The 16,196-nt window shown below is 38.0% G+C and overlaps 1 protein-coding gene across 1 annotated transcript in view; it reads right to left on the reverse strand.

The window, feature by feature from the left end:
• Positions 1 to 844: 844 nt before the first annotated feature.
• vstm2la (V-set and transmembrane domain containing 2 like a) overlaps positions 845 to 16,196 on the reverse strand; it is a 40,203-nt gene continuing 24,851 nt past the window's right edge. Inside the window, exons 2-4 of the mRNA XM_077554362.1 lie at positions 7,245 to 7,414; positions 5,542 to 5,586; positions 845 to 3,206 (exon numbers count right to left, since the gene is read on the reverse strand). Of these exons, the coding sequence (XP_077410488.1) occupies positions 2,784 to 3,206; positions 5,542 to 5,586; positions 7,245 to 7,414 (638 nt within the window). The 3' untranslated portion in view covers positions 845 to 2,783. The remainder of the gene's footprint in view (positions 3,207 to 5,541; positions 5,587 to 7,244; positions 7,415 to 16,196) is intronic.

Below are 16,196 nucleotides of genomic sequence, written 5' to 3' on the forward strand. Positions count from 1 at the left end.
TCATGCCATTGGTGTTGGAATGAGGCAACACAAACGGTAGAGCAGCCCGTTGTTTTTGACAGATTAATCTGTATGTTTGTGTTATACTGCCCCCAGGTGGTCAGGGAAAGCTCACCAAGAAGGAGCAGCCCAATGTCCATTGAAATGTTAGGAAGGGGAATTTTTTTTTTGTTGCCAAGTCTTGACTTCACATCATTTAAATATAGCCTGAAAATGTCATTCTTGAACATTACATATTTTATTTTCTGTGATATTTTACAGTTTCGTTTTTTTCCTGCTTCTATGTTAGGATTTGTTTTTAATTTTCAGCTTTTCATAATTTCATGTCATTTTCTTTTTTTTTTATTATCATCAACATTGTATGAACCCTCACACTGCTCAATGGAGACTTTAATTGAGCTCTTTCTCATCTTTAACAGCTTCAAACAACAAAACGTGGAATCCATAGGAGGCAATAAAACTCTGCACCCTTGTTGGGTTATTTCTGATTTTGTTATTTTATGTTTTGTGAACAGCTGCGGGTGTTGTGAAAGCGCCTTATAAGTAGTTTAGATGAGTTAATGATTTTTGATCATCTTTTTTTTTTTTTTTTTGCATTAAGCATACACTTGCGCCACCCCCAAAATGAGGTCTTCAACATGAAAATATGCTTCTATAATTCTCATTGGTAAATGTTGATGAAAACCTCACTGGCATCTCATTAAGACAACTGGGAACCGTTTTTCACTGCTAAAACAAAATCAGAATGTGTCTCCTTTATTGGACATGTATTAGGAATAAACTAAAAAATAGTAAATAGTGTAGCATTTCCTGTAATATTTCATTTCAGGAAAGGACACGATAATCAATGTTTATAAGCTATTTATTTTCTGTGAGACATCCATTTTAGCATGAGCTCAAACTGTGCACGGAGCAATTTACATGTTCCCTCAACCGTTGGAAAGAATCCTTTGGACTCGCCATGGACTGCTTTTCAGGGAATGTTGCTTGTCCTCTTGAACAAAGCCCAACTTTTCACAAGGTCTTTGAGGCAAAATAGGCCGCATGCGTACTCATCCGCCTCATCCCAAATATTCACTTTGTCCCGTTTGATCCCTTTGGAGCGAAGAAGCGTCCCCACGGGTGCGAGGCCTGGGCTCCACTCAGGCATGTACACAACAAGATTATTATTAGGGCCAACAAAAACAGCAGAGATGAAATGGAGTCCCTTAAGCCACATCACCAGAGTATTCATAATGGTGAAGCAACCGCTTGGTAAATACTAAGATGGGTTTCGGAACGTGTCATTCAATCTGTCTGTACAGCACTTTTGGAAAAAATCAGATCAACAGAAACACAGGAGATCAAATACAACAACATAGTTTAACAACCAAACAATAGTATTTTAAAAGAGGGGAAGTAAATGCACCATCTTTGTATATTTGTTTGAAAATGCTTTTAAGAAAACGACCGAACATGCATTCACTTCAAGTCATATGATATTGTACAGTGTTATATACAAAGTAGATTAGAGGCTTACAGTTGAAAGGATTGAGGCTTTCTTAATGGCTGATGACAAATAGATATTATTAAAATAAGAGGCTGAGTATACCAAGATTGTATTTCTTCTAGGAAAGTCTCCGAAACAAATAGCACATTCATCATTTTGTATGTACAGGATATATTTCATAGGTGAGATCCATGTCATAGTTTACACTGGTTTCAAACACTAGTTTCCTTTTGTGGTGTTGATAAAGACAGTAGCAAATGTAAACAAATATGTTTGTGTTTCCCATTGTCAAGTCACTATTGCTGGGTTAGTCTGTTAGCAGGATTACTCAAAAACAACACCATTAAGCAACAGTCTGGATTTTCTAGGCGTTTAAAAAAAAAAAAAAAGTTTTCTGTTAAAGGTGAGAAGGCAACCATTTTCATGATTTTGGGGTGGCCTCTGCCCTGTATCCCACTAGACTAGATGCACTCCTGCACTGAAGACCAAATCCCACCTCCACATTCAGAACCAAAACAAGAGCAAAAACGGGATTCTTTATATTATTTTATTCATAAATAGTTTATTTGTATCCTTGCATAAGCATATCTACAAAAGCTCTACAAGATATAAACCAATTTATTAGCAGTAGTGGTACTTTTTTTTTTTTTTTTAACTCAGTCCACCACCACCTGTAAATTAGTCTTACAGACCATGTCAAATGTAATTTTTAACATATGCAATCAATGTTGGGCCAGAAATGGTCCTTAGGCTGTCGTTTGGCCGTGTTTGATGGTGTGTCAATGAGCAGGATCGTGCAACCATTAATAATAATAAAATTAAAAAAAAGCTTTCCACAAAACTTTTCTCAGGGGCCAAGAAAGAAGCCATTGTGTGTGAATGGAGCAGTCCACCCCAAAATCAAAATGGCACCCTTTGTCCATTTGACATTTCTTTTACATAATCCTCAATAAATCAAAAACCCTGCTTACTAACACATGGATTTTTACTTTTGTTCAAATTTGGCCTTGGCAGAGATCTGCACTCTCCTTTTATTTTTTGGGGTTGTGGGGGGTGTGTGTGTGTGTGTGTGGGGGGGGGGGTGCTCGTGATTAGCATGAAGTTATCAGTGACCGACACAAAATATAAGCATTTTGAAAACAAGTAAAGCTACACTTTCCCATCAAAGAGCTCCCCATAAGCCGTGCTTAACATTTTTATGAGACGGTGGCTACTGTTTGGGATGTGTAGCTTTTAAGCGCATCATAGTTTGCAATCTCACGCTTTATTTTATTTTTTTCCAGATGTAATCGGATTACAGCACACAGCTGGGCTCATTGGAGCAGTCATTGTTGCTATGGTTACTGTCCACATCCCTCCTCCTCAGCTCTCTGCCCGCTTGGTGCTGATCAGCGGCGCCGAGGTGGCTGTGCTGGGTGACGGAGGAAGGTCGCTTGCCGTGCTCCTGCGAGCGCCCCTCGCTTCGGGGGTGGCCGTGAGTGTGCTCGAACCCCGAATGGCCCTTGGTGTCGTCCGGCACCTGGAAGTTGTCATACTGGTTACTGGTGATGATGTCGCTCTGGGCTACTACCTGCAGGTAGGCGCGCGCGCGGTGGTGGCGCGCCCCTTCTTCGTCACTGAAGTCGATGACTCGGCATTCGTAGGTGCCCTCATCGGACGACTTGATGCGGGAGAGGCGGAGCTTGTGGGAGATGTTACTTCCCACAACCTTCACTACCTGGTAGCAAAAGAGAAAAAGGGGTCAAAAACAGGTGAGGAAAATCATGTGAATATAAATATATCTTATTAATTCAACTCGCTCTCTCAGCGACATGCATGCGCTCACAGCTGACAACGAGGCACTCTAAAGCATCCACACCAGTGGACTATCTGAAGGCAAGATGCATTTTCCAGATGTAGTAGCGAGCTAATTTCACATGACAAATGTGCCGGATAACCACTGAAAGGCGCTGAAGTTCTTTTATAGTGAGGGAGGGGTGACTCCTGTCGAACCCACATTTGTCACTGGGTGAAGTTTTCGCCAACAGCAGAAAAGCAACACATAACATGAGACAAAAGTAAATATGGTAATATAAAGCAGATCGTGACAATAATCGAACTAGGAAAAAAGTGAAACTGACGCTATCATCAAACCTTAGTAAATAACATCATTAAAAAATATCACACAGGTGTTAACCCCTCTTTATTAAACTTAATGACTGAATAAACTGCAAATGCAAAAAAATAAAAACAATCACTAAACATTCTATACATGCATTTTGGGAAATGTATGTTTGTGTGCAGGCGTGTGCGTGTTTGTGAGTAGCTCTCGTTTCATTTCCCTTCAGCGAAATGAAACTATCCTCTCATTACAACACGTCTGTAGTTAATATTCCCAGATGATGGCTTACACAAGCACAGCCTTCCTGCTCATCTTGAAGCGGGAGAACCACAACATTATGACCAAGAGCACAATGTAATGAGCTCTCATACAAAGAGCTCTGTCAAAAATTGCTAATGATACCTTCGGAATTCATTAAGTCTGCATTTTCAGTCTTGTAGTGCTGAACTGACTGTGTGTGTATATATATATATATATATATATATATATATATATATATATATATAGAGAGAGAGAGAGAGAGAGAGAGAGAGAGAGAGAGAGATTTTTCTAATATATATATATATATATTAGGGGTGTTAGAAAAAATCTATTCGGCAATATATTGCATTATTACAGCACGCAATTCTCGACTCAATTCGATATGCGGCTGAATTGATTTTTAAACATCAATTTTTTATGGCAATATTCAACAAAACGTCTTACTTAGGGTTAGGATTTACATATTAAGCATGGAAGAATGTTATATTAATTGAACATTATGCCATAATATTTTATTTCAATGCTGTTTAAACATGAAACAGACTGCAACCTGTTTGCTAAATGCAGTGGCTCAGTTATAAGCCTGAATTTTCAGATAAATTAATACATTTTCATACAAATCTTACAGTGTACATGTAAGTTTACTGATTTGCATTTTCTAAATTCGAGATGGGGAAAAAAATCGCAATAATCAATTTATAGATTCGTATCGGGATTAATCGGTAGCGAATCGAATCGGCACATATGAATCGTGATACGAATCGAATCGCCAGGTACTGGGCAATTCAAAACCCTAATATATATATATATATATATATATATATGTTTGTCTTCATATGCCGTAGAGGACCTCACCACATGAACTAAACTGAAAAGCTGTTACATGGCTCATTGTCCACCAGGCAACATCTTCAACCGGGAGTCCGCTCCTATGGATGTGGGACGTTGAGCTCATAATGATTCTCCAGCTGTATATATGCACACACACGTACACACACACACACACTCACGTACACACACACACAGCTCACTGCTCTCTGGGCCTGCATTTCTTACATGTATGCATTAATTCATGTCTATAAAAACCATGGAACTCATTTGCATATCCTTCTTTGAAAACATAATAAAGTGCAAAATGTAGAGGCAATTCATGTAATGTCAATCAATGTATGCGTGTATGTGAGGTAGTTAAAAATCCTGAACGCAGAAATACACAGATTTAATCCTACTTGTACTGTATGTGTTCTATTATTTACTTTTTTACTGTGGAAAAAAGGCCATTAAAGCTAGTGGAGGCTTTTAAGTACATTTAACTAAAAAAAAAAAGAAAAGGACATACCCGATATGGCGCTACATGCTCTTCTCTATATGCCACATTAACGAGGAAACCAGAAGAGACTAATATCTTCCAACCTGTCTCCTGACTGAGAACTGCGAAACTGAGATCCAGCATTAAGTGGCCATGAAGACCATTAAGCATGACGGGACCTTGTTGATGTCATCGCATAATGTGTCAAGTACAAAAAAAATACAGAAATAAATCCCACGCCTGCGTGTGAAATGGGATCAGCAGCACCGGCAAATTAGCCAGAACAAGACATTTAAATGTAATCAGAATGGGGTTGGTGCCTCGTGAAATCATCTAAGATTCTTAACAGCAGGTTTTCGAGCAGAGGGGCTATTAACTCACGCTTATCTTGGTAGCATCCTTTGGCATGTCCTCCTCCGGAGATACCTGGGAAAAAAGAGGGAGGGTAAGGATGACATCCCAATTAGATGAGAAAAGAAACGTCACTTTCCCAGAAAATCAGCGATGTGCATTTCAGAGCACCTTATTCAAAAATGGAATATAATCAAGGTCAATATTACAATTGAACTAAATATGGCCACAATATTCCGCATGTTTCTTGGCACTTATTTCTTCTTTTTCCCTTATAGAATACGTAGGGCTTGACCGATATGGATTCTCTGAGGGCACTGCCAATACTGATTACCGATTAATTGGCAGATTTATATAGAGTACATATGTAATAAAAACAACAAATTTCCCAACGAAAACCCACCCCCGCCCCTTTCCGCTCCCAATGCATTTCAGTGGGTATCAATTATACACAGAGTTTTGCTATTTGTGGACCGACCTGATCTCTATTCCTCACAGATATCTGTAAATATATTGTTCAAAAGTTTTGGGGGTTTTTTTGTTCATAAAAAACAACAACATTAAGAACTCATTTTGTACAGTTTTTCACAAAAATCAACTCACTCCAAAAAAAATTATATTATTGCAGTACTATGTTTGTCATGCATATCATTTATTCCAAATCTGTTAAAGAAAAAATGTTTATGCCTACTCACGTAGTACTAAAAGGCAGAATAATACTACTTTAAGTGAAACTAAGACATGTCTGCCATCTAGTGGCAAATGGTGATATTACAAATAAAAACTTTACTCCTGCAAGATTTTCAGTTCCGCACCTACAGATTTACATATTTCTGTTTTCCCTTTTTTCAATATTTTTTCATATTTTTGATTTTTCACAATCTTCTAAGGAATTGTTATCCCCATTAGCAGTTTTTTTTGGGTGGAAATTGTATATTGAATGTTTATCACCGTTTTTGGAAGAATATTTTGGGTTTGTTAAAAAACAACAACAATAATAATAATAATAATAATTCAATTTGGCAGATTATTCTGGCCAATGTTTGAAGTGCCACAATTGGCCATCCAATTAATCGGTGGAGACCTACTGATGTGATTCATGTAGAACTTGATGGGGTAAAAAAACGTACCAAATACTAATGTCAACTGTTACAGTCCAAGTCAAATATTTCTGACTCGATGTCATGCGATTGATTATGATTAAAAAATGTAATCGCCTTTCCTTTCTTTTCTTTGGTCCTTCCTCGGGTCTCCTGACGGCCTCACGACTCTGGCTGGAAGTGTTCGGTTTAGGTGAACGGCATGGGATTTTTTAATAGGTTTTAGGTGAACTAATGAATACACACTCACACGCACATACACATTCTCACCCACATATAAAATTTATTTTTTTTAAAAAGTAAAAAAAAAAAAAAAAAAAAAAAAAGTAAAAAAAATAAAAATAATTCTGACTCGGTGAAAATAAACTAGGATGCAGTGTGATTTACTACAACAAATGTGTACGTGCGCCGTCGTCTCTCACTAACCTTACGCTAATGCAATAGTAAAGTCATGACAGTAAATAGTTGCGTGAAAAACACTTCTAACTGTTCGCACAAAACAATCCAATGAAAAAAATACAGTGCTGCTAATTTTTTTTAACTAATGACCATTGAAAGTAGTACTTTTACCACTGAGGTTGATGGTAGATGTTTTATTTATTTATTTGTTTATTTGTGATATGTTGATGTTACCTCATTGGTTTTCCACGGCTGTCTGTCTGTCCAGTCCATATGGTTCCGGATGTACCACCACTGGATCTCAAGCGAGTATGAGGGCATCCCGGCCCCCCTGAACGAGCACGCCATCTCCACATCTTGACCCGTCTGAGCGGTCACGTCACGAGGCACCTCCGTAAACATGGCTGAACACACAAAGGTAGTTGGAATTAGAGCACCTGACGACAATATACAATACTCTCATTGTGATCATCATGACAGGTTCCCAAAATGGAACTCATTCACTGCCATTGACGGTTATAAAAGTCCAAAAATCATTTGAATTTTTCTATTTGTTTAACATTTTTTTCCTACTTTTGTTAACAAGAGTATGAAAACCTAGATTTTTTTTTATTGCACATTTAGAACAGATATAAAATGTGTGGTTAATCGTGAGTTAACTATTGAAGTCATGTTATTAATTATGATTAAAAATTTTAATTTTTAATAATCATCTCGTCAGGCAATTACAATTTTTAATTGTAATTAATTGCATGACTTCACTAGTTCACTCACGATTAATCACAATTTTTATATCTGTTCTAAATGTGCAATGAATATTTTTTTCCTAGGTTTTCATACTCTTGTTAACAAAAGTGGAAAAAAAATGTTAAACTAATAGAAATAGTTCAAATGAATTTTTGACGTTTATAGCCGTCAATGGCAGTGAATGAGTTAAGCTTGAATATCTTCATCTGGGAGTCAACAAAACACAAAATTTTTTGGAAAATTGGTAAAAGTGTTGTGTATATATCTGGCAAATAAATACCCTTTCAAAAATACCCACATTTTGGTGTACTAAGTGATTTCACAGTTGAAAAAAAAAAAACACCTTACTTGCACGCATCAATGTAACACCTGCTCACAACACGCTGACATGTGTGTTTGGGCTTAAAGTATTTGTCCCCTCAAACAAAACGTTTTGCTGGTGCTGATATATCGGCAATGAGTCATTTCCCTCTGCTGTGATTCACTGCAGTGTCAATGATTAAAAAACCTTGCTGAATGTATGATTCATTTTTTTTCAAAACACAGTGTTTAGGTCTAAGCAACATTTTACATTTGCAAGACAATCCAAATGACATTCCTCATGAAACAGCATGCTGATTATAATAACAATTGATTGCTATGCTGAGGCATCTTGCAGCCTATTTACGCCATGTCTTGCTAGTAGTGTTGTTCCGATATCGTTTTTGGCCCCCGATACCGATACCCAGCATACCGATACCTAAGTTTTATTTTTCTCAACATGAAAAAGCTGTCCTGCCATTGGTTCAGAGCATTCAAGGTCCAATAGGATATCTTAGCTCGGCATGCAGTGAACATGTCACACGTCAGTGAATGCCGTGCATGAGCAAGACAAAAGATGCTGCATCCAAAGTCCGATGTTAGCGTCAGAATTAATGGTATCGGCATGTTACTACCTAATACCGGGGCCTCTGCCGATACCAGTATCGGTATCGGACACTACTTGCTAGTGATTAATATATTCATACATCCTTCAACATTTATGTTTAAATTAATTCACAACGTGTACATTTGCTACTAAGACTGTTTTTTAACTCATTCACTGCCATTGACGGCTATAGACGTCAAAAATTAATTTGAACTATTTCTATTAGTTTAACTTTTTTTTCACTTTTGTTAACAAGATTATGAAAACCTGCGTTTTTTTTCATTGTACATTTAGAACAGATATAAAATTAGTGATTAATCATGAGTTAACTAGTGAAGTCATGCGATTAATCATGATTAAAAAATGTAATCGCCTGACGCCCCTAATTTTTAATAATCTTTTCTTTTCTTTTTTTAAATCGTGTCAGGAGATAATTTTTTTTTGATTGTAATTAACTGCATGACTATAGTATAATTATATTAATAGTTAACTCACGATTAATCACAATTTTTTTTATATATCTGTTCTAAATGTACAGTAATTTTCCCTCTAGCTTTTCATACTCTTGTTAGCAAAAGTGGAAAAAGCGTTAAACTAATAGAAACAGTTCAAATGAATTTTTGACGTCTATAGCCGTCAATGGCAGTGAATGAGTTAAAAAGTAGTAGCAAATGTACACGCTTTCTTTATCGCTGAATTACGGCCAAGAATCATTCACATCCAATCAGATCGCTCTGATGTCATCATCCCTTTGCCGCTCACATTTGCCCGCTTGCACGCCGTCCAAAGATTGCTCAAATATGCTGCGATGTTTAATCCAGCGTTAGTTTGGAACGGCCGACGTGCATCATCATGTTGAAAGAGTGTACGTTTCTCACTATTGATGTTATTCAAGGCACCGAAGCAGACGTTCGGGATGCAAAAGAGCGGCGCGTGACTGCATCTGTCAGATTAAACGCTGCTGTCTTTGTATAGGAAAGTAGACGAGTACAGCATGTGGCAGATGCGCACTATTCATAGAGACAAAGGACACAATAACAAGAAACCAACCGTAAATTAAAACACAAGAGAATCAATACGGACTCTGAATAGTAAACATGATGTGCATACTAACTGACAGGGGGGACATTTTATTTTTACTCGTCTTTATACTCATATCGCAGTACACAAATAATGACATAGCAACTTCAGAGTTTCTTTAACCAGTTTTATTTATTTATTCCTTAATTTATCTATTTATATAGCAGCACGTGTAGATACAGTAAAGATTAGCACGAGTGCTTTGCAGTCAGAAGATCTGGGTTTGAATCTGTTGGAACAGCTGTGTAGTTTTGGTAGGTTCATTAAAGACTCACTCTAATTTGTCCACTGTTGTCAATGTGAGAGTGAATGCTTGTTTGTCAACTTGGCGATACGTTCCAAGTCTTAACCAAAGTCATTATACATTTATAACATTACAGTGCTTTACAGTTTTAAAATAGTATGTTGTTAGCTAGTGGGAGTGGCGAGCAAGAGAGGCAAGCAAGAACTGGCCGGAGCGGCTAACAATAGCGGCTAGCATTACCTAGCTGGCGTGGTTAACGAGAGAGGCTAGCAGGAGAAGTTAGCAAAAGCAAAGCAGAGGGAGACAAGGTAAGCGGTGGTCGACCCATTGGGTCTGTTACTAGTTAGTTATGAATAGCTATGTAGCTATGCTACCACCAGAAGCTAGCTATGTACACTAAGATCTACTCCTTCGGGTATCCGTAGCAAAAAGATGGTGGCGAAACTTCAACAAAGTCAGCCACTTGTAAGGCAAGGTGTGACCTATGTAATATCATTAGCGATTACTAGACCTACGATTATTATTATTATTTTTTTTTAATCTACGTTGATGGCAGCACGGTGGCTGACTGGTTAGCACGTCCGCCTCCCAGTGCTGAGGACGTGAGATCGAGTCCGGGCTTCGGCCTTCCTGGGTGGAGTTTGCATGTTCTCCCCGTGCTTGCGTGGGTTTTCAGTACTCCGGTTTCCTCCCACATTCCAAAGACATGCATGGCAGGTTAATTGAACACTCCAAATTGTCCATAGGTGTGATTGTGAGTATGGTTGTTTGTCTCTGTGTGCCCTGTGATTGGCTGGCAACCAGTTCAGGGTGTACCCTGCCTACTGCCCAAAGCCAGCTGGGATTGGCTCCAGCACCCCCGCGACCCTTGTGAGGAAAAGCGGTCAAGAAAATGGATGGATGGATGGATCTACGTTGATGTGAACATATCTTTTCGCATAATTGAAGTTAATAGTGGGTTTTTTAAAATGAATGAATAGTTCACCACTAGATGGCACTAAATTGCTTTAATAAAAAAAAAAAAGTTAATTTTTAAATGATCAATTAGCAACTCTTTCAACAAAAAAAAAGTTTCATACTGCTTTGTTTAAGATATGCTGAGTGCGTTAGAAGAACAGTACAAGCCTCAGGTCAAACATTTTCCCTGTACATTGATCAATTGTGCTTGTATTTGTCATCTGTGATACGCCAGCCGCTGCAACCGCTATTGATTTGACATGACTGAACCAGCAACAAAAGCCCCCGCACGCTCTTGTTGATAATATTCAAAGCTGCGTGGGTCACTGTTGTGCGAGAGATAGTGCCAGTGAAATTGCTCCCGGCACTGATAATCTATCTTCTACACACTTGCTGCTGTGAAGCCTGCAATACAAAAATCTATGTACTGTACATTTGAGGACAGCCTTAATGCTTTTACTGTTACAAAGAAGAGAAAAATGATCATCAGCAGTCTTCAAATATAGCAAAAATGAATGGAACCCTAGCCAATCCCCTCTTTCTGACTTTTTTCCAAAGTCTTATTTCCAACGTGTCCCTTATTCCTTAAATCGCTATTATACAGGCTTCTTTTTTTTTTCATAATGTGAAAAATAAAATCAATACATGAACAAAACGTATATTAGATGGAATACAATTACAAATTGTGATTACAAGAGGTGAAAAGAGAAAAGAGAAGTTTATATTTGGAATTCAGGAGTTACAGTGTGTTGTCAGTTGTTAATAGAATAGAACAAAAAATGTTCAATTCATTCAGTTTTAAATCTAGAAATTTACAAATCGGAAAAATTATAATGTTGCCACTTATTTTTTTCCAGAGCAGATTGTCCAAGTGCACTAAGAATAATGAGTGTCTAATTAGTAATCTGTGACGCCATGGTTACATTGAAAAATAATCGAGTCACTTTACAGATGACTTGTTTTAAAGAAGTATTTTACTACTTTCCTGATTTCAAAAGTACCTTAGTTACTTTACTGATTACACGGTTTTAAAAGTAACATTAAAAAATAATCTAGTCACTTTATAGATTACTTGATTTTAAAAGTAACTTTATTACTTTACTGATTACACGATTCTAAAAGTAACTAACAGATTATAAACTACTTTAGTTACATAGCAGATGTTGACAACACTGCCTCAACATAAAAATGACAACCTATTTTGCCAATACTTTATTGGAAGTGCATTTTAACAGTAATGTTTAAGAATAAAAGTTGTGACCCTAGTGAAGTTAAGCGGTGCTGAAAAATGATGGATATTAAAACTGGATTCTTGCAAGAGTGTCCACACTGGACTGCTCACCAGCCAATCGCAGGACACACATAGACATCCATTCACACGTATGGACAATTTTGAATCTTCTATGAACCTATGATGAATGTTTTTGAAATGTGGGAGTAAATCGGAGTACAAGCAAATACGGGGAGAACCAACTCCAAACAGGAAGGTTTCAAACCTCTGTCCAATCATGATTCCCCGACCACCTATGATGGAAATATTTTTAAATAATGCATTTTTTTTTGTATTAACCCATGGAAGCTTATGAAAAGTGCAAATTGCTGCGAATGTCACCTTTTAAAGAAGAGATATAAAAGTATGTAGTAAAAAAAAAGCAAAGCCGGGGGTGGCTGGTGATATTTTTTAATTAAATTTCACCCATTAAAAACATCAATTTAACAGTGTGTTGAATGTTCAGCAAAATATTAATGGCAGCATAAAATATTCACAGTATTCATCTCTCCAAGCACACATAACAAAGAGATGTTTTCTTTTCTTTTTTTTACAGATTTTACGGGACGATAATAAGCCTTTCATTTTGACCTTCAACACGTTGACTACATGCAGCAGCTGTGAATGCTGCTGATGCTGCTCATTGTGTGCTGCTGGTGCGTCACGCATCGAACATACACAGACAAAAAAAATAAAAAAAGCTCCTCATCTTATAAAAGGGTCTGCATCAGAAGAAAAGAGGAAGGTGCCACAATGTAGTGTGACTCACAGATCACAGGCGATTACAATGCTAATTGAATGGATGTACTGGTCGTACGTGCGGGCATCTTCACACACACACCACCCACACACACACTTGTCTTTGTATCATCGTGGGGACATCTCGTTGACATGCTGCATTCCCTAGCCCCTCCCCCTAACCCCAACCATCAAAAATAATTGCCTACCCCTTTTCCTTATCCTAACCTCAACCATAACCCAATTCAAACCTAAACTCTAAAACCAAGTCTTGACCGTCAAAAAGAGGTCCGAACTGTGTGGGTCCCCACAATTTCAAGTCGGTCCCCGCAATGGCAGCTAAACCTGGAAAAACACGCGTGCATGGGCCCTACAGTGTAGCAAAGACAAAAGGACTGGAAAAGACGTTTGTGCATACATGTTTATGTAACGCTGTTTTTATTTCCCTTCAGCAAAATAGAACTATCCCTTCATTACAACCCTTAATTTAATTTATATTCTTAAATGGATAGCTTACATAAACACAACAAAATACTTCCTGTTCAACTTGATATAGGAAACATTACAGTATTATGTCTATTAGCACAATGTAATAAAATCAGATATACAAAAATTGCTAATGAATTTACCAATTGAACAATACGTTTTTGCTGTTATAGTAATGCATTACATCACACCGAGAACTACGTCTAATATTTTCAACTCCCATATACAGTAGCTAAATAAAGAAACATGCTGCAGTACATGGTATGTCAAGACAGGGGGAGTGAATGGTTATTTCATCGGCCTCAGTTGAGAGTTTGAATTGAATTTGAATGGAAACAATCTGTGTTACGGGCGGGACAAGTTACCTTAGTGTTTAGTGATTTCCAGAACCAAATACGGAAGATCCGTTACATTTGACACCTGTGCTAGGGTGTAGCCCAACTCTCACCCACATTCGGATGGGATACGTTTCAGCTCACCCGCAACCCTAATGTGGATAAGTGGTCAAGAAAATGGAAGGATGTATTGGGGAAAATGGATGCTTAGTGTCTGTATATGGTTAATAAACTAAAGAATAGAGCAGGGGTGTCAAATGCATCCCAAGTGTAATGTAACACATGATTTAGTTGCCAATTTGTGTTTTCTTTTATTTACATGGAATTAAGTCATATTTATTTTGTGTATTATTGTTTTGGGTATTGTATGTATTAGTTTTTTTAACATGCAGAACAGAGAAATGTCTGTGTTCGTGTCAGGAAAAAAAGTTTGAATAAAGACGAACATGGATCATGTCCTGCCGTGTCGGTTCATCTGCAAGGAAGACGCCCAAAATCATCAGAACCATAAACCTAACTGTAACCTGCCTTTCCCCGTCCTCCAAAGACCAGGTAAACAACAATTTAGGGTTACAGTAACAATAAATTGGTTTTATATCGCGCTTTCCAAGATGTGCATAGATACAAATCAATTACTAGTACCAACTAAAATAGCAACAAAATGTCGTCTTCATAACAGTAAATAAAGACAAGTAGATTTCAGAAGCAACAATGCTGTCCTCCTCTTCTTCCATGTCAATGCAGCAGTGATCCGCACAGTCTGGACTCTGCAATTGCACGACACCTCAATCTTGGAATAGCTTCCTATGAATATTTATGACCAGGGTTGGGAGGGTTACTTTTAAAATGTATTCCGTTACAGTTACAAGTTAACTGCTAAAAAATGTGTTTAGTAATGTAATCCAAGTACCATAATATTAAAGTAATGTAACTTGATTATTTTTGGATTACTCCAATATCGAGTATGATCATGAAGACAGAATAAAAATAAATATCACCACAATATATATTCTATGCAATGTGCTCTTGCTATTTGCGGGGTTTATAGGGACCCGGGCAGCCTACATATAGCAAAAATCCTTGTGTAATTAAAAAGCATGTAGACCAGAGGTGGGCATCGAGGGCCGCAGTCCTGCAGGTTTTGCGTGTTGCCCTTCTCCAACACAGCTGATATATGATCAGCTCATCAGCAAGCTCTGCATAAGCCTGATAACGATCCTGTTGATTGGAATCAGCTTGTGTTGGAAGTGAGAAACCTACAAAACCTGCAGGACTCCGGCCCTCGAGGACCGAGATTGCCCACCTCTGATGTAGACTATTGATTGATTGATTGATTGATGTCCATATGCTGTTTTTAAACTGTCACTGAAAGCATAGATCGCTAGATAGCTAGACTTTCGCTCCGAGTAAGTTCCAGTTAATACCGGTCGCCATTTCCTCCTCCCGTCTGTGAAGCTTTTTCAAACTGCCCGCGTGTGGAGGACACAACGTCAGTTAGTTCGTTCTCACCTCCCCCATATGCAGCAACGGTCCCGCCCGCGCGCTCTCGCTTTTTCGCTCTCTCTCGCTTTTTCGCTCTCTCTCTCTCTCTCTCTCTCTCGCTCATTTTAGAAATTGTAATCCCTCCAAGTAATCCCCGTTTTTAATAAATGTACCTGTAATCTGATTACATGTTTTTTCCTGTAACTGTAAGGGAATACATTACATTTTTTTGTAATCTGATTACATAACGGAAAATGAATGTATGCTTGTACAACATTATACTGTGTTTCTTTCTCTGCTATCGCTGCAGTTCAACATCTTTGACCATAAGCGGTGAGACCCTCATTTTTCCCTTTTGTTTTTGGGGTGCTCGAGAAACCTCGTCAGCCATCACAACAGTGTGGGAGGCTGCTTTGCAAAATCCCGCTCGTGACACGAGAACCCATTTTTCCTTTTTCCGGCTTCTTCCTCTTTCTTTTTCCCATCTTTTCATGATTCCCGCTTCTACACCTGCAAACCAGTCAAATCACATCCCAGCTGCTCGAGCTATGTGAAAGTGTCAACTTTGCAGACTGTTGCATGTCATATTTGGGAAGTAATATCATACTTTGTGCATTTCATAAGGTCTGCTGAATTTCACTAGTTACCACTTGCTTAGACTTTCTTTCACACATTTCCTTTTTATTTCCCTTCATTCATTTATCCTCATCATGGTACCTTTTCTTGTACCATGGTTATCTAAATAGAAGTAGATGTGAAACATTATCCAAATAAAGTACTATACGCTTTCACAGGAAGCGGCAACTAGAAAATTTTCCAAAATAACTGCTACATATATATATATACTGTATATAAAAAATGATAACAATTCTTGATGTACTGTATTGGTTTTAGTGTGTTAAATTCCAAGAATTCCGAAGCAGCCCTTGCATCTTTTGGT

Source organism: Vanacampus margaritifer, chromosome 1 (genome assembly GCF_051991255.1).
Source record: "Vanacampus margaritifer isolate UIUO_Vmar chromosome 1, RoL_Vmar_1.0, whole genome shotgun sequence".
In the NCBI taxonomy this organism is placed as follows: Eukaryota; Metazoa; Chordata; class Actinopteri; order Syngnathiformes; family Syngnathidae; genus Vanacampus; species Vanacampus margaritifer.